At 47.0% G+C, this 23,643-nt stretch overlaps 1 protein-coding gene across 6 annotated transcripts in view; it reads right to left on the bottom strand.

Moving 5' to 3' along the window:
* LOC147101795 (uncharacterized) overlaps positions 1-23,643 on the bottom strand; it is a 103,297-nt gene that overhangs the window by 55,776 nt on the left and 23,878 nt on the right. For all 6 annotated transcript variants that reach the window (XM_085965750.1, XM_085965751.1, XM_085965749.1 and 3 more), the window contains exon 3: positions 13,663-13,734. In XM_085965750.1, coding sequence (XP_085821876.1) covers positions 13,663-13,734 — 72 coding nt within the window. The remainder of the gene's footprint in view (positions 1-13,662; positions 13,735-23,643) is intronic.

Raw genomic sequence — 23,643 nt, 5'->3', positions numbered from 1 at the left:
CGGGACGCAGCAGGCCCCCAACACCGCCTCATCTGATACCCGCAGCGACACACCGACCCCTACGCTGGCCTCCGTTACACTGGACCAAGCGAGACCGCACCAGCTGGCCAGTTCCACAATGGACATTAAAGTAAATGGTCACGAAACAATCTGCCTTTTTGACTCTGGGAGTACGGAGAGCTTCATCCACCCCGACACGGTGCGGCGTTGCTCTCTCCCAGTCCTGCCTGCGCACCAGCGGATTTCTATGGCCTCCGAGTCCCAGTCGGTGGACATTGGTGGCTACTGCGTGGTGACACTCGTAGTAGACGGGACTGTGTACGATAATTTTAAACTTCTGGTCCTGCCCGACCTCTGCGCTGCCGTTCTACTGGGGTTAGATTTTCAGTGCCACCTTAAAAGTGTTACAATGGCGTACGATGGACCCCTCCCCCCACTCACAGTCCGCAGCCAGCAGCTTCCAAATTGCCCGCCGCGCACCAGGTGCAACCTCTCCACACTCAGAGTCACCCCCCCCCCCCCCCCCCACTGTTTGCTAACCTCACCCCCCGACTGTAAGCCCATCGCCACAAAGAGCAGGCGATACAGTGCCGGGGACAGGGTTTTCATTAAAACCGAAGTGGAGCGGCTGCTGAAGGAGGGGATTATTGAGGGCAGCACCAGCCCCTGGCGAGCCCAGGTTGTGGTCGTTAAGACCGGCGAGAAGCAGCACCTGGTCATCGACTACAGCCAGACAATAAATCGCTACACCCTGCTGGACGCTTACCCACTCCCCCGCATAGCTGATATGGTCAACCAGATCGCGCAGTACCGCGTCTTCTCGACCATTGACCTGAAATCAGCGTACCACCAGCTCCCTATCCGCCCTGAGGACCGCCAGTATACTGCCTTTGAGGCAAACGACCGCCTCTATCACTTCCTTAGTGTTCCCTTTGGTGTCACCAACGGGGTCTCCGTCTTCCAAAGGGAGATGGACCAGATGGTCGATCAAAATGCGTTGCAGGCCACTTTCCCATATCTGGACAATGTGACCATCTGCGGCCATGACTTGCAGGACCATGACGCAAACCTCGAAAAATTCCTCTGCACCGCCAAACTCCTCAACCTGACGTATAACAAGGAGAAGTGCATATTCCGCACAACCTGCCTCGCCATCCTTGGCTGTGTTGTGGAACACGGAGTCATCGGCCCCGACCCCGACCGGATGCGTCCCCTTATGGAACTCCCACTGCCCCACTGCCTCAAGGCCCTGAAGAGGTGCCTAGGGTTTTTCTCTTATTACGCCCAGTGGGTCCCCTACTATGCGGACAAGGCCCGTCCGCTGATCAAGTCCACCTCTTTTCCCGTGACGGCAGAGGCCCGCTTAGCCTTCCACCGTATCAAGGAAGACATTGCCAAAGCCACCATGCACGCAGTGGACAAATCCATCCCCTTCCAGGTGGAAAGCGACGCGTCCGACTTTGCCCTGGCTGCTACCCTCAATCAGGCGCGGAGACCCGTGGCCGCCTTTTCACGAACCCTCCAGGGCCCGGAGACCAGACACTCCGCTGTTGAGAAGGAGGCCCAGGCTATTGTGGAGGCTGTGCGTCATTGGAGGCACTACCTGGCCAGAAAATGATTTACCCTGCTCACTGAGCAGCGTTCAGTTGCTTTCGTGTTTAACAACAAGCAGAGGGGCAAAATCAAAAACGACAAGATCCTGAGGTGGAGGATCGAACTTTCCACCTACAATTACGAGATCTTGTACCGGCCCGGGAAGCTCAATGAACCCCCGGATGCTCTATCGCGTGGCACCTGCGCCAGCGCGCAGATCGATAGACTGCGGGCCCTCCACAATGACCTCTGCCACCCGGGGGTCACCAGGTTCTTCCACTTCATCAAGGCCCGCAACCTGCCTTACTCCATTGAGGAGGTCAGGACCATGACCAGGAACTGCCAAGTCTGCGCTGAGTGTAAACCGCACTTTTATAGACCAGACAGGGCTCACCTGATAAAAGCCACTCGCCCCTTCGAGCGCCTGAGCGTTGATTTTAAAGGGCCTCTCCCCTCCTCCGACCACAATGTGTACTTCCTCAATATTATTGATGAGTACTCCAGTTTCCCGTTCGCCATCCCCTGCCCGGACATGACCAGTGCCACGGTCATTAAATGTCTGAACGACCTCTTCACCCTGTTCGGTTTCCCCAGCTATATCCATAGCGACCGGGGCTCATCGTTTATGAGCGACGAACTCCGTCAGTACCTGCTCGCTAGGGGTATTGCCACAAGCAGGACCACCAGTTACAACCCCCGGGGGAACGGACAGGTGGAAAGAGAGAATGCGACAGTTTGGAAGGCCGCCCTGCTAGTCTTAAAGTCTAGGGGCCTTCCGACCTCCCGCTGGCAGGATGTGCTCCCCGATGCGCTCCACTCTATTCGGTCACTGCTCTGCACTGCCACTAACGCCACCCCTCATGAGAAAATGTTTGTCTTCCCAAGGAAGTCCACATCGGGGACATCGCTACCGCCATGGCTGACGTCCCCAGGGCCGGTCCTACTGAGAAGACACGTGAGGACCCATAAAACGGACCCCCTGGTCGAGAGGGTCGACCTCCTCCACGCCAACCCCCAGTATGCTTACATTGCGTACCCGGATGGGCAGGAGGACACAGTCTCCATAAGAGACCTCGCACCCTCGGGGGCCGCAGTAACCCACTACCCACCCCCCCCACGATCAGATATCCAGCCCCAGCAGACGGCAGGCCTGGGCCCCGCGACCCACTCGACATCTACGAGGACTACACACCAGTGCCCCAGCCTACGCGGGACTTGACGCCGGAAGCTTCACTACCCCTGCCGTCGCCACGTCGATCACAGCGGCAGACAAGACCTCCGGAAAGACTCCAATACACTAACTTTTAATACACTTCACCCCGCCGGACTCGATTTTAAACAAGGGGTGAATGTGGTAAACCACTGTTTGTATTCCACTGTGTACATGCCTGTACATGCCTCGGCTGACTCCTCCCACGAATCCAGATTAAAGGTGACTGCTCCACAGCCCCTTTGTATTCTGGACCGGTCGACCACTCGAGGCACACCTTCATTCTCTTGTTAATAAAAGCCTGTTAATTACTCGCTTAATCTCAGGGCTAGATTTTCAGTATAGACAGTTTTGGGGCGCTAACCTTAGCGCCCGCCCCAAAGTAGCGCCCCGTTGCCGGAACTTCAGTGGCTTCGCCCTAAGAGGTTGGTGGAGCGCTAAAAGAGGCGTTCCACTACTATCTTTCGGCGCTAAGCCGGCGGTGCAGAGCGCAACACCCGAGCTCGGGCGCAGCGCACGGCAGACACTCTGGAGCCAGTGAGCTCTTAAAGGGGAAGGGTGCATGTGTGTTTTTCAAAGGCAGAGTCTGGGGGGGGGAGAAAGAAGAGGAGGAGGAGGAGGAGGAGGACATAAATACACCGTTCACATCCTTCCACACAACACATGCAGACTGCCTTTTATAGTGCAGGAGGAGTGCCCTTTAATTTGCACTCCCCAGGGTGTGTTGCATTCCATTTTACAAACGCTCTGGACGCCAGCCGCACAATGGGGCGGTCCGACTGAACTTTGGATTCGGGGCGGCCAAAGGGCGTTGCACGAGGATGTGACGTCATTTTCTGCGCGCGCATCCGGGCGGCCGCTAAACTTTGCGCCGGCGCTAACGGGCAACTTAATTTGGGGCGGGGCGCAAACTGCGCTGCGCCCGGGCGCTACACGCATAGCGCCCGAAAATCACTTCTCTTAAGGCGCTAACTGCTGGCGCAAGCAACTGAAAATCTAGCCCTCAGTCTTTTGAGTTATTGATAGCGCATCACGGACTTCGGACATCAGGAACACGTGCCGAGTCCGGAAATGCCTGGGCCCAGGTTGCGCCATTTCCGGTTTTTGGTAAGCCTCCCTCAGGATGTCCAGATTCCGGAATATTTTACGGATTCCGGACCCCTGCCACCAATCATCCCGGAGTCCGGATTCCGGAACTCCAGATTTGGGACGCTCAACCTATATCAACAAATTAGCTAATCTAACCAGCTGCAAGATCAGAATGGGGGACCTTCTGGTCTGTAGAGCTCAGTGCCACAACACAAAGTACCTTCACCCACTGAGAGAGAGCTTTCTACAGTTATTTTAATAGTGATCAAATGGATGTAATCTGCCCTGAATTTCTCAAAACTTCTCATTGGATACGTAAGATTGGCACCTGCCCAAAGCTGGTTACATACGTCTGCACTTGCTCATATTGCAAGTTAATCCTGAAGTGAACAATTCTCATTCTCACAGAAAACTAAACTTCTGTCTCCTCCACCGCACGTACACAACTGGCCAACTACAACTTCAGTGCTTAGCAAGAAGAAAGCAGTAAGTGAAAAGTAGCTGTCATTTCTCCATCCTACGCAAGATGCTGAACAGTATTTAGATTTTCAAGACAACTGTTCCGAGGGATTACCGTGTCAACACGCAGCAAAAAGACATGGACTCAAATCCAGCCCACCATATAACGAGTTGCTGATCTCGAGCAGGCGCCACAGGGAGGTTCAAGTGAAGACTTCCTCTCCGCCCAGAGGAATAGTCCTGAACTACTCTGGCCATGTCCGAGCGGTCAGTTTCAGAGTATCATTAGGGTGTCTGCCCACCTACCTCATTGGAATGATTACATGTAGACTGCAAGACTGTAGAATTGGGGGGTGTAGAGGCTGTGAGAACAAAATGAAACAGTGGTCCATAAGCCAAGGATGGGATCTGTGCTTGTGCTTGTACTTGGAATGCTACCTTTTTATCAGTCCAAAAGCGAGGGGTGGGGGGTGGGGACAGGCAGGCTTAGGATGAGAGCAACAATGAACTTGATGGGGAGTTTGACCCGTGTGCTACAACTAGAACATTCAGTAACACTGAGCTGCTGAAATAGTGTTTTTTTTTTAAATTGCTGCACTACCCAATAACTTAGTTGTGCCTACCCTATAGAACTTGTTCATTCAGCTCGGGAAGTGTTGAAGGCTGTAGGTTATAAATATTTCAGAAAAGAATGCTGCAAGCAGCACTGTTCCACAATTAATGTGACCGTCTTGGCCAGCAGGTTCCCTTTTCCTTTGAAAGGCACATTTTAATTTGAACTGTAATTACTGGAATAAATCAACCTAACAAGAAAGATTGCATTAAACTTGCATTAGTGATGGCCAACTCTGTCCCTGTAATGACGTGTAAAATCTCCTTCAACTTAGGAAGCCTCCCAGCTTTTTGAAATGACTTGTTTTAAGTTGATTGCAACTGGCACAGACACACATTATTTTAAAAGAATGACTTGCTGAGGACAGGTCCAGTTCTTTGTTAATATTAATCATCAAGACTTTTCTGCCCAATGTCATTCATCATATGGCATTGGACAAACAAAAAACTCAATGGTAAGGTCTGATTTACTGTAGTTATGAGCATTCTGGGTGCCAAAAATGAAAAACAATCAAATAAATTAATGCAGAAATTAACTTGCTACTGTTTATTCAAACCTTTACATTTATTCATCAGTTCTTAAATGTGGAAAAGTGTTCATTTTATCATTTAGCAAGTTTTTTTTGTTAATCAATTGTGCTCCTCTGTCAAACCGCCTTTTATTTGCTTTCCATCACACTAAAGATTCATTTCCTCCATATTTCACAGAGCAAGTGCATATTTGCAGCACTCCAATATAGCCCCAGATTTCCTTCTCCAATTTTTCACTGCAGTAATGCCACAAAGGACAGAATGGAGTCAGCTATTTACTGGGCATCTGCCATCACCATGATGCAGATTACTGGCAGTAACCCAGGGTGCTGAGGCTAATCGTGGCACTCCTACCACTACTAAACCTCATCAGATTTTGCTTCTTGGCGCTCTGGTTTCGATCAACATTCAGACTGTCATTGGGTTTCTGCGGACACATGGAGTACCATAAGAAACAGGAGCACCCAGTGTTAGCACCTGCCCCACACGTGGAAAAACCACTCATCACTGTGAGTCTTCACGGATCTGACCTTACATAGGACTACATCGGATAGACGGCCCAACCAGCCCATGCCGCGTTTATGCTCCACTCGAGCCTCCTCCCGTCTTTCCTCATCTAAATCTATCAGCATAACCCTCTATTCCCTTCTCCCTCATATGCTTGTCCAGCCTCCCCTTAAATGCATCTATACTATTCGCTTCAACCACTCCCTGTGGTAGCAAGTTCCACATTCTCACCACTCTTTGGGTAAAGAAGTTTCTCCTGAATTCCCTATTGGATTTCTTGGTGACTATCTTATATAGATGGCCTCTAGTTTTGCCCTTCCCCACAAGTGGAAACATTCTCTCTGTATCCACTCTATCAAAACCTCTCAATTTTAAAGACCTCTATTAGGTCATCCCTCAGCCATTTTTCAAGAGAAAAGAGACCCAGCCTGTTCATCCTTTCTGTAGTGTATGTACCCGTCTATCTTTAAGGGAACTATTGAATGTAACCGTTCACCTTTAAGGGAACTACTTTAGGTGTGGCACTATTTGTTTGGCTTCTGTATACTGTAATACCGATAGTGACCACACCAGTATATAAGTGTTGTGCCAGGAGTTATTGGGCAGATTCGCCCGGACCTTCGAATAGTAAAGACCTGTTTTGTTTGTTACTTCTGAAGTCTGTGTATTTATTAACTGCACAACCCACAGACTTTACAGTGGCGACGAGTCCGATCGTACCCTGCGGCAAGATTACCAAAGCAAGAAGAGCGTCGAAGAGAGGCAACCGCCCTCGTCGTGCTGCTGGAAGAAAACACGAGGCTGCAGCAGGAGAAAGGTGGAAGACTTTAGCAACAAAAGCTTCCATTAGCAACAGGCACTGACTACCCTTCTACCACGGTGCGGAGTGAGCCGATCAGCAAGAAACAAGGCGGCCGAAGAGACTGTGAGTAGGGGAAGGTGTAGAAGTATCCGGAGGATAAGGGCAGAGCACTCGACCTCGGTCGAGGGGGAGCTGTGCCGGCCAAAAGTCGGGTCCAACGGCGTCGGGTGACAGCCGGACCGCGATCGGCGGGAAAAATCCGGGCAGCGACCGCAGCCGCGAAGCGCTGAGCCTGCGAGTAGGCGCGGGAAGAGAAACCCAGCCGCAGCCGGGGAGGGAAACACCGGTCTGCGAGAGGGCTGGGGAGGCGAACGGGAACCGTGCGGGTGAGAGCCGGGTGCGGAGAGAGAGACTGCGAGGAGCCAGTCCAGCGGCGGAGCTGTTCTCCACCAACGGGTTACTCAGAGCCGGCAAAACCGAACGTGCGGGAGTGGGTGAGAGTCACAGCCGAAAACGGGGTGAGAGACTGTGCGAGAGCCAGTCCAGCGGCTGAACTGTTCTCCACCAACGGGGTACCCAGGGCCGGTAGCACCGAACGTGCGGGTGAGAGAGCGACAGAGCCGGGTACAGAGAGAAAGACTGCGCGAGAGCCAGTCCAGCGGCTGAACTGTCCTCCGTTAACGGGGTGTACCCAGCGCCGGTTGGGCCGTGCGGGTGGGAGGAAAAGACATAGCCGAGTAAGGGGAGCTGTGCGGAAGCCAGCCTGCGGCTGAACCTGTCCGCTGTGGGGGAAGCGTACCCCTTCCACCGGGAAGAAACGCGGGAAGCCGCCATTAGGCGGAGAAGACGCCATTGAAGTGGGCGGGGCGAGAAAGGAAGAGCGGGAAACCGCCATTTTCGCGGGAAAACCGCCATCTTGATTGACATACCGCCATTGAAGTGGGCGGGGAGAGAAGGAAAGAGCAGGAAACCGCCGATTTCGCGGGAAAACCGCCATCTTAGAAACAAACAAATAAATAAGAATACTTAAAGAAATACTGGTGCTGCTCCCAAGGGAAGAAAAATGCCTAAGCGAGGGAATATTAACGACTTTAATTCGGAAATAGAAGACTGGGCCACGTACGTGGAACGCATAGAGATCAATTGCGAAGCCAACAAAATAGAGGAAGACGACAAGGCGATAACATTGCTAAACTCGATGGGGGCAAAAACATACGGGCTCTTGAAGCATCTAATAGCACCAAATAAACCAGCGGATCAGACCTTCGAAGAGATTGTGGCTGTGCTGAAGGACCATTTGAACCCCACACCGCTGATGCTGGCTGAACGATTCAAATTCTACGCAAGAACGCAGATGAAAGACGAAAGCAATGCGGAATACTTGGTCGAACTGCGTAGGCTAGCGAAATACTGCCAGTTCGGAGGGAATCTGACAGAAGCGCTGCGGGACAAGTTCGTATGCGGATTGTCCAAAGAAGGGACGCAGAAGCGACTACTGGAAGAGAACGACCTCACACTGGACAGGGCTGTCCTTATAGCTGCATCGCACGAAGCCGCAGCGAAAGGAACGGCGGAAATGCAACTAAAGGCGGCGGCACTTGGGGTGGACCAAATTACTTCAAGCACAACAAAATGCTACCGTTGTGGGAAGACCACGCATGACCAGAATCAATGCTGGTTTAAGAACCAAGAGTGTAGGAAATGTGGCAAACTGGGTCACATCGCGAAGGTATGCCGGTCCGGGAAAAAGACCAATAATCAAAGGAAGCCACCACAAGAAAAGTACAACAAGGTACACAAGGTGGCTGAGAAGAGTTCAGACGAACAGAATTCAGACTCAAACAACCAGGAGCTGGGTAGGCTGAGAATCCACAATGTGGGTAAAGAAACGGATCTACAGGCCATCTGGGTCATACTAAAAATAGCTGGAGTCCAAGTAAGAATGGAGCTGGACACTGGCAGCCTCCGAAAAGCTAGTTTCAGTAGAAGCATATGAACAACTAAAGGTTGAACATGAGCAAGAAGTCCAAAGGCTGCAGGAAATTCTTGATGAGCTCAAGGCCAAGACAGACTCATCGGTAGGAGATCCATCCATAGATGAGAAATTAGAGGTGAAAATCATGGCAGAGCATGAAAGACAGGATGTCCAAGAACTTATAAAAACATTGAAGGACACCCAAGACAAATATGAGGCGGCAATGACCGAGGTTCAACAACTTGAAGAACAGATTCAACTGGGAATCCTTTCAGTGGAAGAACAGGACACTGTAAGAATGGTCCCTGAACATGAACTAGAGAGCATCAGGGCGCAACTTTTCCGAGCGCTGAAAGCCAAAGTTCAAGAGGAACGTAAGGTGGAAGTATTGGAGAAAGAGGTGGAGGAAATGGAGAAGACTCTGATCCACCGTGTTCCCAGGGAAGAGTTAACGGTCAGCCAACTCCTTCATATGCTGAAGGACAAGACTCTGCAAGGGGAACAATCTGAACACGAGCTTCAATCTTCAGGGGGAACGAGTTCGGAGCTCTCAAAAGTCACGGAGATAGCGGAGGTGGCAACACAAATTTTACAAGGATGCCAAAAGTACGTTGAATCACGTCAAGGTGAACAGAAGAATGTGGAAACTGTTACTTCAGTAGAAGGGTTAAATAGCCTGATAACGCAATTACCGATGGAAAGGAAGGTATTGAACTCACAAATGAGGTCCGTCGTGAAGGAATGGCAGATAACCCAGGAAGAGCGGGATGAATATGAATGCATGAAGAAGGCTTTTCAAGAAAGATGTTTAGGGAAGGAACCACCGTCAGCTAACGTCCAGACGGGTGAGGAGGAAGAAGAAGTCTCTCTCGCTGGCCTAACTCAGGACGAACCCGAATATTACCATGACCTGTTGAGTGACACTGAATATTACGAGGATGTGGTCTGCCCAGCTTGTGATGAAAACTCTCAAAGTGCTGAAATCCGGAGGAAGCACTTAAGGTCTAAGGAACATAGAGAGTTGGTGGCGCTACAGCTGGCAGCCGAGAAAGGAGCTCCGAGAGTTTCAAAAAGGCAGAAAAGAAAAAGAAGCAGAAGATAATAACTGTCTAAAATATTAGCACTTCTACCATTCCAGGCGGGACATTACGAAAGGAGCTAAACTAGTTGAAAAACTGGAAAATGTCAAGACAGCCAGTTGGTTGTAAAAGTCCGCACTGCTGGTTCAACAGGACGAAGGTTCAAGCTGTTACGTCAAGAAAAAGGCTATGGAGGAGTCACGCTAGCCAGGTAATCCGGCTACACCAAAGAAATGTTGTTCGGAACGAGTCAAGATCAGAGACTGAATCTATGAACTGTTTCCGCAGAGACTGAACCTGTGAACTGTTTCCACCGAGATTATATTTGTAAATTGTTTTATATGACATTGACTCCACCGAGATTATATCTGTAATTTGTTTTATAGGAAGTTGAAGATATGTATGTTTAACGGGGACTCTGTAAGTAATAAGCTAAAAAGGGAGGATTGTAGTGTATGTACCCGTCTATCTTTAAGGGAACTATTGAATGTAACCGTTCACCTTTAAGGGAACTACTTTAGGTGTGGCACTATTTGTTTGGCTTCTGTATACTGTAATACCGATAGTGACCACACCAGTATATAAGTGTTGTGCCAGGAGTTATTGGGCAGATTCGCCCGGACCTTCGAATAGTAAAGACCTGTTTTGTTTGTTACTTCTGAAGTCTGTGTATTTATTAACTGCACAACCCACAGACTTTACACTTTCCTGATATGTATACCCTTGCATTTCTGGTATCATCCTTGTAAATAGTATTAAAGCGCCATTCCCAGATGAATTGGTTCCCCCTGGTATTCCATCACTAATTTGGTGTGGAATTTATACAAACACCAGCATATATTCGGAAACAAACTGGTGTCTCAATACAGAAGTAGTACACCAACCTGAGCCTGATGACATAATCCTTCTTCTGATTGTGTTGCATCTTTCTGTGGAAGAGCTCCATGGGTGTTGGCTGCCCTCCGTCTTACCCAAGTGGCCACTGGTCACGTCTGAGTTAACAACTATGGGCAGCATCATGGCCATGCCCAATCCTGTTGTCACTCAACCTTCATACACCTGCCTTCCAGCAAAGATCCACTGGATAGTGATCGGGAGTGGGAACGCTGGCTCCCAAGTCCTGAGATGCTGCATCCAACTGCACCTCCCTACTACCTTGGCTGAGATCAGCTATCTTGGCACAAACCGAGGGTTGGAAAGTAGACCTTCTCGTCTGTGCGGCTCAATGTAGCGACTGGTGATGGATTTCTCCATTAAGCCATCGGGGTCTACTTTTTAAGATACAGGAAACTTTCGATTTACCGGCACCTAAATAACCGGAAATCTCGGTTAACCGGCAAAATTCAGGAGTAGGTTCAGGTAACTTTTATTACTCCATTTGTTGCTGTGCAAGGGTGTGGCTGCAGCTGTTGTTAAGCTACAGAGACGCTTGGAACTTGTGGCCATTGTTCTGAAGCTGTTGCTAAGCAACAGGGTTTGTTGCTTTATACAGCGCTCTCAGCTCCGTATCTTTTGCTATAGCATTCGGTTATCCGGAATTTTTGATGAACCGGCACCACGTCGGTCCCGTCCATGCCGGATTTAAAAAAAGTTTCCTGTATGTATATTTACAGTTCCAGCTGGAGAAGCTGATTTTTATTTTGCTGAACCACAAGACCAGTGACCTGAAACGAACGTTCCAGGCCATCGCGTTAGACAATTTTATATTGTTCCCCTATTGCCAGCCACGGTAGCACAGATCTCCTGCAACCAGCAGTCACCAAGGCAAATCTGCCACTGTTGTTTTTAACCAGCAGCAATGAAGACCCAATGTTCACGGAATCTTTCCAGCAAGACATTTTGGCGGGGGTGTCATTGTGAACAAACATATTCATACTGCAGTCGCATCTTTTCATATCATGGCCAGCCAGCGCATGCACAGGGAGTCCAACCACGCCATTTAAGAGTACATGTGGGGAGCAAGGCTTTGGGTCAGAAAAGCAGAATGGAATTTCCTGCTTTGTGTATAAATTCTTCTGATAAATTAATACAAAAATGGCTTTGATTTAAAAGCAGAGCATCCAATGTGCATAACATACAAAAGCACACTAACATTGTAACAGGTCAGTACTCACACTCTCAGAAGGGGGAACGTTTGGATGACGTACTGTGTACGAGTTTGTGTGAAAATTTAACAGTGATGCTGATTTGCATGTGAACAGGAATTTCAAGGGAGCTGATTTGCAAACAATGTAGCTGCAATAACTGGAAGCTCTTTTCGCAAATACAAATCAGGACTGACTGGATCCACTTGTTCTCAAGTGATCCTTTTCAGCTCAAGAGTTATTAATCTAGCATGGTATGGTGGGAGGCTCCATTTGATTCCATGCCAATAATCCCAGAAAGCGCTGGTGGGAATTTTCCAATATTTTCATTTTGCTACAATTGGGCAGCTTCCTACTCTTTTCTTCTTAGGCAGTCCCTCGGAACCGAGGATGACTTGATTCCACATTAAAAATGAGTTCGCAGGTGACTGATGAGTCCAATGCGGGACCTACAGTCTCTGTCACAGGTGGGGCAGATGGTGGTTGAAGGGGGCGGGTGGGTGGGGTGCTTGTGTTGACGTGCGCTCCTTGTGCTGCCTGCGCTTGGCTTCCACTTGCTCCTGGCGAAGGGACTCGAGGTGTTCGGCGCCTTCCCGGATGCTTCTCCTCCACTTTGTGCGGTCTTGGGCCAGGGATTCCCAGGTGTCGGTGGGGATGTTGCACTTTTTCAAGGCGGCTTTGAAGGTGTGCTTGAAACGTTTCCTCTGCCCACCTGGGGCTCTCTTGCCGTGCCGGAGCTCCGAGTAGAGCGCTTGTTTTGGGAGTCTCGTATCGGGCATGCGGACAATGTGACCTGTCCATCGGAGCTGATCGAGCGTGGTCAAAGCTTCGATGCTGGGGATGTTGGCCTGAGCGAGAACACTGACGTTGGTGCGCCTATCCTGCCAATGGATTTGCAGGATCTTGCGGAGGCAGCGTTGGTGGTACCTCTCCAGGGCTTTGAGGTGCCTGCTGTACATGGTCCAATGTCTCTGAGGCATACAGCAGGGCGGGTATCACTGCTGCTCTGTGGACCATGAGCTTGGTGCCGGGTTTGAGGTCCTGGTCTTCAAACACTCTCTTCCTCAGGCGACCGAAGGCTGCACTAGCACACTGAAGGTGGTGTTGGACTTTGTCATCGACGTCTGCCCTTCCTAGTACCTTCATAGTCGCCACATTCACACTCAGACTTCCCTCTATTTGTCTTAGGAAAACACTTTCCATCCTCGTTTATAGACAGCAGTGGGCGTTTTATTGTAAAGTTCTTGGGACTATACTAATAAAACTGTACAGAATCACTACCAGCCGTATCTCTCGGCATAATTTTCAGTCAAGTTTATGATGAGCAAAGATATTTCGATTGTTAGGACAGAAATATTTGTTCAATTTGAGCACCGTCTGATGTCAGGAGTATTAAAATAGACACAATGTCAGCAGGGAAAAAACAGAACGTGAAGAAATATGCTCACTGAAATATACGGGCAGGATGGTAAAATAGTTTAAAATGGTACATGGGCAATTTTTACACGTGTTCTTTTCCTCCAGTTTACTTAAAATCTCTCAAATTTATGCCTTTAATTACTTGAGTTCATTGGAAATCTTTTGCTACATTACAACAGCGACTACACTTCAAAAGTACTTCATTGGCTGTAAAGCGCTGTGGGACGTCCTGAGGACGTGAAAGGTGCTACATAAATGCAAGTTCTTTCTTTTCTTTAAATAATTCTTAGACATATATGTACCTGAGGTCTGCTGCAAAACTGTGTTCTCATTGTGACGCCGAAATGAGCTGGCTGACGTAAAGAGGCGAGACTCTGCAAAATAAATTGTTTTACTTCAAAATCTCTTTCTATTTGAATGAGAATACAGATTGGACTGTGCAGTGCTTACATACATCTTAACAAAGGTTGATTTCTTCAACTGAAGACAAAAATGATCACTTTGCTCCGAATGCACCAGTGCCAATACTTTATGCTCTTGTGCGGAGGTATTCTTCCCAATTGTTACTGATTCAAATGGAGTGTCTGTAAGTATAGTCTTAGATTGCTAAGATCTCAATTTTTCATCCTAACGCATATGTGAGTAAAGTAATGTGCATCATATACTTTTTTTTGAAAATTGTTTTCTGAGTAGATAATGGTAATGCAGTAGATGTAATTTATCTAGATTTTCAAAAGGCCTTTGATGAGGTACCTCATAATAGACTGATGAACAAGGTCAGAGAATGCGGAGTCAGGGGACAAGTAGCAGAATGGATTGCTGGCTGGCTTCAAGACAGAAAGCAGAGAGTGGGAGTAAAGGGTAGCTCTTCACAATGGCAGAAGGTGGGTAGTGGTGTTCCACAAGGATCAGCGCTGGGACCACTGTTGTTCACAATTTATATTAACGATTTAGACTTTGGAATCAAAAGCACAATTTCTAAATTTGCGGATGACACCAAATTGAGGGGGATAGTCAATACTGAGGAGGACTGCAACAAATTACAGGAGGACATTAATAAACTTGCAGAATGGGCATATAATTGGCAAATGAAGTTCAACACAGAAAAATGTGAGGTATTACATTTTGGTAGGAAGAATAGGGAGGTCACATATTACTTGGAGAGTGCGAGTCTAGGTGGGGTAGAGAAGCAAAGGGATCTCGGAGTACAAATACACAAATCACTAAAGGTTGCGACACAGGCAAGGCCATTAAAAAAAACAAATCAAGCACTAAGGTTTATTTCTAGAGGTATAGAATTGAAAAGTAGGGAATTTATGCTAAACTTGTATCAAACTTTGGTTAGACCACACTTGGAGTACTGCATACAATTTTGGTTGTCATATTATAAGAAGGATATAGAGGCACTGGAGAGGGTGCAGAGAAGATTTGCAAGGATGATACCAGAAATGCGAGGGTCTACATATCAGGAAAGGATGAACGGGCTGGGTCTCTTTTCTCTTGGGAAAAAGGCTGAAGGGTGACCGAATAGAGGTCTTTAAAACTATGAGAGGTTTTGAAAGTGAATACAGAGAGAATGTTTCCACTTGTGGTGAAGAGCATAACTAGAGGCCATCCCTATAAGATAGTCACCAAGAAATCCAATAGGGAATTCAGGAGAAACTTCTTTACCCAAAGAGTGGTGAGAATGTGGAACTTGCTACCAGAGGAAGTGGTTGAAGCGAAGATGCATTTAAGGGGAGGCTAGTTAAGCATATAAAAAGACTTGCATTTATATAGGGAGAAGGGAATACAGGGTCCTGCTGATAGATTTAGATGAGGAAAGACGAGAGGAGGCTCGAGTGGAGCATAAATGCCGGCACGGACTGGCTGGGCCGAATGGCCTGTTTCTGTGCCGTATATCCTGTGTAATCCTTTACAGATGTTCTATGTGACGCCAAAGTCCAGTTACAGCAGGTTGATGTCATGCCTCTACTTAGTATAGGAAAAGCTAGGTAGCTTTACTGGGGCAGGTTTTCTCAGGCTGGCAAACGTGTTTCTCATCTGCACTTAAAGCACCCTTTCACACCACTCATCTCATCATCTGCACCACCTCCTCCCGGACAGTGCTATCCTGTGGGGAAGAGTGGCTTTGAATGCTGCGATTCAAACCCTCTCTTCATCCATTTCCAGCAGCTGCATCTGCAAAGCGCAAGGATCTTGCTCCATTGTCTGACAATATTTCTAGGCTTGAATAATTTTAACCCAACACCAATCCTGCTGCTGTGCAGGATATCTACCCCAAGAGGTGCCGGGGGAAGGCCCTGAGAATCATCAAAGACGCGAGCCACCCCAGCCACAACCTCTTCGCCCTGCTCCCGTCCGGTAAAAGATACCGAAGTATACGGTCTCGTACCAGCAGGTTTCGAAACAGCTTCTACCCCCAGGCCATAAGACTCATGAATGAATAATTTATTATTATTTATTACTGTTGTCTTATTTATTATTACTGTATTTCTATTAGTATTTTTATCATTGCTGTGCCATATTTATTCCAATGTTGGGAGGACTCGTAAAAATCAACATTTCATTGTGCAGTGCAAGTCTGCTGCATATATGACAAATAAAATTGAATTGAATTGAATTGAATTGAATGCACATCTCCTTATAAATGGCTGCTACAACCAAAGACCAATCGGAGTCAGAGGGCAGGAGATAGTTGGACCAGAGCATGCAGGATATCATTTTAAAGCCACACCTTTTTTTAATATTTCCACTATAAATTCCTGTGTTCACATTCATATGTAAACTTCTCCTGATATAATGACACCCTCCTGCAAATGCTGGTGTTGCAGCTTCACAGCTGACTGAATGGTATTGATGCATCCTTGGAAATTACATCCACGGCACATGCTCAGACTGCACATTCCAAAGTGAGCTCAAAGTCATGGAACTGGGCGGAAATACTGACTCCAAGCACAGCCTTTTGGGCGAGGCTGAAGCCTTCTAGTAAATCTTTAAATCCAGGCATAACAGACAAGTCAATGGATAATGTTGTTGTGAAATATCTAATTTTTTTGATCTTTATTTTGGACACAAAAGTTCAATTCTGAGGGAGGGGGAAATATTTTGAGCAATTTGTGGTGGTCAGATTGTACAATCAGAGTGACGAGTTTGCATGGGCGAAACCCATCCAATGTGGACACAGGAATTTATAATTGGGAAATAGTTGACAGGAAATGTATGCAGACATTAAGATTTTTAACATATATAGATGTGAATCTTTACACATGCTTATGGCTCTGAGTTCACCTATAATTATGGAGGATAGAATTGGGGCTTGTGTGCCTCGCTACACTCCATTTGATTCACTAAAACGTGACGAGGGAAATAGTTTTCAAATACCTTCCAACAGATTTACTGTAAACACTTACAAACATGCTGATTTAACACACTATATGCTATGTATTCTTCACACTCTACGGGGGTGATTTTGCCAGCCCTATGGAGGCGGGACTGCCAGGAAAATGGCAGAATCTGGGAGCGGGTTCCCATCCTGCCCTCGTGCCATCTTCCCAGGAGGCGGGCACCTGACCTGTGCCGGGTCCCGTCTCCTCGAGGTGGGAAGGGGATTAGTGCCAATTAACTGCCTGTTAACAGGTAGTTAACAGGCAGTTTTTTTAGCTAATCCCTATTTTGCCACCTAAAGTGTGGGCTTTCCGATGGTTCCAAACCCCGCCAGGGTCAGCGAGGCAAGCCGTGGATCTGCGGGGGTCGGAGGGGCCGAAATGTGCGCTGTGCAGGTGAGTGATGAGTGCAAGTGTGGAGAGGTAAGTGTGTGAGATGAGTGTAGAGTGTTTTAATAAGATTACTTACCTTTGCTTCTTCCTCCAGGCTTCATCCCTTTAGGCTGCGGAGCTGCCTCATCTCACCGGCAGAGAAAGCAGAATGGCTGCTGCCTTCTGCTTAGGAAAGCTTTCAAATTGAGTCTTCAGTAAAGGACTCAACTTAGAAGACAGATTGTCAGCTTCACAGAGCTGTCAAACAATGACAATTCATCTGTCAAAAAGTCTTGACAGATGAAACGTCATACGCTGGCGTTCTCTGTCACCGGCTTTCCCTCAATTGGCCTGCTAAGCCTGCTGGGTGGGCTTAACTAGGTCAATCAAGGGAAAATAGCGAGGGTTGGCCAGACGTCGATGGAGGCGGGACTAAAACCCGACAAGCAGCAGTCCCGCCTCCATCAGGTGCCCATTGATAAAATCGGCCCCTACGAGTCACGTACAACCTGCCTGCTACCGATTACAATACCAGCCTCACCTGGATTCCTTTGAATTATGGGCTGGATTTTCCCGTTTTCCACCTGCCCCGCGGGGAGCAGGGAGGAGCAGTCGACTGCGGGGAAACCCAGAGTTGTGTACCATGGGAGTTCCGGGTTTCCCCGCACGCTGGGGAGTTTTAACTACATTGTTGGTGTAGGTACTGTACGTGCTCCACCAGGGCACATCTACGAGTAAAGGTAGCACCACGCACTATGCAAACACTTCCAGTTCCGATATAACAGACAAGAAATTAGAAAGGGGTCAAAACCCTCCACTGGTTGCATGTCATCTGCACAGATGCAGATTTTTTTTTAAAAATCCATAAATAGAATAAATTGAGTGCAAGTCATTCAGTTAAGTGTTTTGCATTTTTGCACAACAAATTATAAACCATGGGAAAATACTCCCTCCAGTAGATTTCTGCAGCGGGATCATAATCACTTTTAACTTAGGTTTACAATTTCTCCACAAATGGCTTTTGTTTTCGTCAAAAATAGAAGTACACCAACACAGAAAACTGAATATTGCAAAGCTGCCACAATATAATGCATTTTAAAAACAAATGCAGAGTCTTAAAAGACATTCTAGACAGTCCAATAAAATATTAAATTAATGTCATGCTAAGTATATGGATATACAGAGATAAACACCTGCCGTTTTATACATGGCTTTTTTTAAAGAAGTGATTTTGATAACTAGAAGACACACATCATGTTTGCAAAAATACAATGAAGTGTTAAGAAGGCGCCAATTCGAAATTTGTGCCGCAAACCAAAAATGTTCCCCCTTTTCCGCCCAGTTTTCATCACGAATATTTTCAGTGCAGTGGAAGAAAGTTTACCAGGGCAAGTATGGAGTGAGCAGAGCACAATATTCCCTGTGCAGCTGGGGCCTGGAGAGGGGAAGAGCTGGCTGTGGAGGGCAGGATGCCAGGATTAAATCGTGGAAAAGGGTGAAGTGACTGTTTTTGGCTGATTTCCTTTGGTTATGAGTGATTATTGATACCAAACTTATCCCCCCCACCCCAAGAGCGAACAGAGTCTGTGATGAGGTAGGTTGTATGTGATCTGCAGAAGTGGGGGGGGAAATGTGCCTAATGGCCAAATGTTCTGTTCTCATTTCATGTTCTTTTATGTAAGATTCCTTATCAATATTTTTGTTAGCAAAGTGTGTTGGATGAACAAGCACTCGTGGGAAAACTGCTGGATCCGCTGACGGTTCCCAGCTTTCCCATTTTCTAAAGGAAACATGAACTTAAAGTCTGGTCAGTTCCATGTTTGTGAAAGATTTATTGTTTCAGGAGCCTCCAGCGACTCACAATGCCTCCACTTTGGGAGCCCTCTGATCTGGATCTTTTACCACAAACATCACGGGCAAACTGAAATTCGTCAATAAAAAGATATAAGATGTGACTTTAGTCACGTTTTCTGGGACGTCTGTGATTCACTGCTCGTACTTCATGCAATATAAAAATATCAAATAACTGGCTACAGAATGACTGCTAAAACAGAATATGTTTTGGAGGCAAAATTTATTCTGATTTGAAATAACTTCCTACCTCACAAATGTGTGTGTGTTTTAAAATCGTACTACATACATTTTTGTATTCTAACATAGAATTACTTAGAATCTACAGCACAGAAACAGGCCGTTCAGCCCGACGCCATGTGTTTATGCTCTACGCAAGCCTCCTTCCACCTTATTATTTCTAACTCGATCAGCATATCCTTTTATTCCTTTCTCCCTCGTGCTTTTCCAGCTTCCCTTTAATTGCAGCTATGCTTTTCGCCTCAACCACGCCATGTGGCGGCGAGTTCCACATTCTCGCCATCAAATCGATTAAACATAGAAATAGGAGCAGGAGTCGGCCATTCGGCCCCTCGAGCCTGCTCCGCCATTCAATGCGATCATGGCTGATCAGCCAAATTCAGTACCCGGTCCCTGCTTTCTCCCCATACCCCTTGATCCCCTTAGCCTTAAGAAATATATCCAATTCCTTCTTGAATAAATTCCTCCTCATTTCTGTCCTAGAGATAGTAGATGCATTGCTGGTCATCTTCCAGAACTCGATAGACTCTGGAACAGTACCCATGGATTGGAGGGTAGCTAATGTTACCCCACTATTCAAAAAAGGTGGTAGAGAAAATGCGGGGAATTATGGACCGGTAAGCCTGACATCAGTAGTGGGGAAAATGCTAGAGTCTATTATATAAGATGTAATAGCAGATCACTTGGAAAGCAGTGACAGGATCGGACAAAGTCAACATGGATTTACAAAAGGTAAATCATGCTTGACTAATCTACTGGAATTTTTTGAGGATGTAACTGGTAAAATGGATAAGGGAGAACCAGTGGATGTGGTGTATTTGGACTTTCAGAAGGCTTTCGATAAGGTCCCACATAAGAGATTAGCGTGTAAAATTAAGGCACATGGGATTGGGGGCAAGGTATTGACTTGGATAGAGAACTGGTTGGCGGACAGAAAGCAAAGAGTTGGAATAAACAGGTCATTTTCCGAGTGGCAGGCAGTGACTAGTGGGGTACCACAAGGATCGGTCCTAGGACCCCAGCTGTTCACAATATATATTAATGATCTGGACGAGGGAATTGGATGTAATATCTCCAAATTTGCAGACAACACAAAGCTGGGTGGGAGGGTAAGCTGTGAGGAGGTTGTCGTGAAACTCCAGTACAATTTGGACAGGTTGGGTGATTGGGCAGAAACATGGCAAATGCACTATAATGTGGATAAATGTGAGGTTATCCACTTTGATGGCAAAAACAGGAAGGCAGATTATTATTTGAATGGCAATAGATTGGGAGAAGGGGAAGTGCAAAGAGACCTGGGTGTTATTGTGCACCAGTCGATGAAGGTAAGCATGCAGGTGCAGCAGGCGGTTAAGAAGGCAAATGGTATGTTGGCCTTCGTAGCAAGAGGGTTCGAGTACCAGAACAAGGATGTCTTACTGCAGTTGTACAGGGCCTTGGTGAGACCACACCTTGAGTATTGTGTGCAGTTTTGGTCACTTTACCTGAGGAAGGACGTTCTTGCCATGGAAGGAGTGCAGCGAAGATTCACCAGGCTAATACCTGGGATGGCAGGAATGACGTACGAGGAGAGATTGTGTCGATTGGACTTATACTCACTGGAGTTTAGAAGATTGAGAGGGGATCTCATCGAAACCTATAAAATTCTGTCAGGTCTGGACAGACTAGATGCAGAAAGGATGTTTCTGATGGCCAGGGAGTCCAGAACCAGGGGTCATAGTCTAAGGATAAGGGGTAAGCCATTTAGGACTGAAATGAGGAATTTCTTCACCCAGAAAGTGGTGAACCTGTGGAATTCTCTGCCACAGAGGGCGGTGGAGGCGAATTCATTAAATATATTCAAGAAAGAGTTGGATATATTTCTTGAGGCTAAAGGGATCAAGGGATATGGGGAGAAGGCAGGGACAGGGTACTGAATTTTGATGATCAGCCATGATCTCATTGAATGGCGGGGCAGGCTCAAAGGGCCGAATGGCGGGGCAGGCTCAAAGGGCCGAATGGCCTACTCCTGCTCCTATCTTCTATGTTTCTATGTAAATGGCCTACCCCTTATCCTTAGACTGTGACCCCTGGTTCTGGACTCCCCGACCATCGGGAACATCCTTCCTGCATCTAGTCTGTCCAGTCCTGTCAGAATTTTATAAGTTTCAATGAGATCCCCTCTCATTCTTCTAAACTCCAGCGAGTACAAGCCCAATCGACCCAATCTCTCCTCATACGTCATTCCTGCCATCCCAGGTATCAGCCTGGTGAATCTTCGCTGAACTCCTTCCATGGCAAGAACATCCTTCCTCAGATAAGGCGACCAAAACTGCACACAATACTCAAGATGTGGTCTCCCAAGGCCCTGTACAACTGCAGCAAGACATCCATGTTCTTGTACCTCGCATTTATCCACGTTATATTGCATCCGCCATGCTTTTGCCCAATTGCCCAACCTGTCCAAATCATCCTGGAGTTTCTCGGCATCCTCCTCACAGCACACACGCCCACCCAGCTTTGTGTCGTCTGCAAATTTGGAGATATTACATCTAGTTCCCTTGTCTAGATCATTAATATATATTGTGAATAGCTGGGGCCCAAGGACCGATCCCTGCGGTACCCCACTAGTCACTGCATGCCACTCGGAAAAAGACCCGTTTATTCCAACTCTTTGCTTTCTGTCCGCCAACCAGTTCTCTATCCAAGTCAATACCTTGCCCCCAATCCCATGTGCCTTAACTTTACACGCTAATCTCTTAACCGGGACCTTATCGAAAGCCTTCTGAAAGTCCAAATACACCACATCCACTGGTTCTCCCTTATCTATTTTACCAGTTACAGCCTCAAAAAATTCCAGTAGATTAGTCAAGCACGATTTACCTTTTGTAAGTCCATGTTGACTTTGTCCGATCCTGTCACTGTTTTCCAAGTGCTCTGCTATTACATCTTTTATAATGGACTCTAGCATTTTCCCCACTATCGATGTCAGGCTTACCGGTCTGTAATTCCCCGTTTTCTCTCTACCACCTTTTTTGAATAGTGGGGTAACATTAGCTACCCTCCAATCCATGGGTACTGTTCCAGATTCCATCAAATGCTGGAAAATGATCAGCAAAGCATCAACTATTTCTAGGGCCACTTCCTTAAGTACCCTAGGATGTAGATTATCAGGCCCTGGGGATTTATCGGCCTTCAATCCCATCAATTTCCCTAACACCATTTCCCTACAAATACTGATTTCTTTCAGTTCCTCCCTTTCATCAGACCCTATGTTCCCCGGCATCTCTGGGAGGTTATTTGTGTCCTCCTTTGTGAATACAGAACCAGAATATGTATTTAATTGGTCTGCCATTTCTTTGTTCCCCATTATAAATTCCCCTGATTCTGACTGCAAGAAACCTACGCTTGACTTCACCAATCTTTTTCTCTTCACATATCTATAAAAGCTTTTACAGTCAGTTTTTATGTTCCCTGCAAGCTTACTCTCATATTCTATTTTCCCTTTCTTAATTAATCCCTTTGTCCTCCTTTGTTGAATCCTAAACTGCTCCCAATCCTCAGGTTTACTGCTTTTTCTGGCCAATTTATATGTCCTCTCCTTGGATTTTATGCCATCCCTAATTTCCCTTGTTAGCCAGGGTTGAGTCACCTTTTTTGTTTTATTTTTATGCCAAACTGGGATGAACAAATTCTGTAACGCAGGGTCCCACAAATAGCAAATGAAATGAATGACTTGTAAAGAGACAAATGTTGGCCAGGACACCAAGAGAACTCCCTGTTCCTCTTCAAATAGCGCCAACGCATCATCTATGTCTATCTGAGCGGGCAGGTGGGGCCTCATCCAAAAATGCAGTACTCCCTCAGTCCACCACTGAGGTATCGGCATAGATCACACACTTATTCTGTAGTGGGGTTTAAACCCATAGTCATTTGATTTGAAGGTGATAGTGCTGCTGGCTGGGCCAAACTGACATCTGTCAGGCTGAAGGCCATGAATGCCAAAGCTGAGAGAACGTTTTTCACATTTACTGAATTTGTTGTGAGTATTCAGGCACTCCCATTTCAGGAATAACATGGGATAAAAGTACCTACTTTACAACAATGACTACTGCTCAAAAGTACTTCATTGGCTGTAATGCGCTTTCGGACGTCCTGAGGTGGTGAAAGGCGTTACATAAATGCAAGTTCTTTTTTTCTCTCTACATTTCTGCAGCAGCCTGCTTAAAATCAGGTCAACCTTCCCTGCTGACCAGTGTTGCATGTCCTTTTTAAACAAGCTTTTGGCATCTCGAACTGACAATTTAATCCTAAATTGTAGGCAGTTTTGTGCTGTGGACTCGTGGCTCTTGACACTAGATTGAGTGCTAAATAGCCTTTCACTTTGGATCTTTGCAATCATTGGAAGAAGGACAGTATCATTATTTATCTCAAGCTGAACTTGGTTCCAGTGCT

The sequence above is a fragment of the Somniosus microcephalus genome, chromosome 23 (genome assembly GCF_052327205.1).
Source record: "Somniosus microcephalus isolate GS21.2 chromosome 23, FLI_Smic_1.0, whole genome shotgun sequence".
NCBI classification, from domain to species: Eukaryota; Metazoa; Chordata; class Chondrichthyes; order Squaliformes; family Somniosidae; genus Somniosus; species Somniosus microcephalus.
This window is presented reverse-complemented; position numbering and strand designations above follow the sequence as displayed.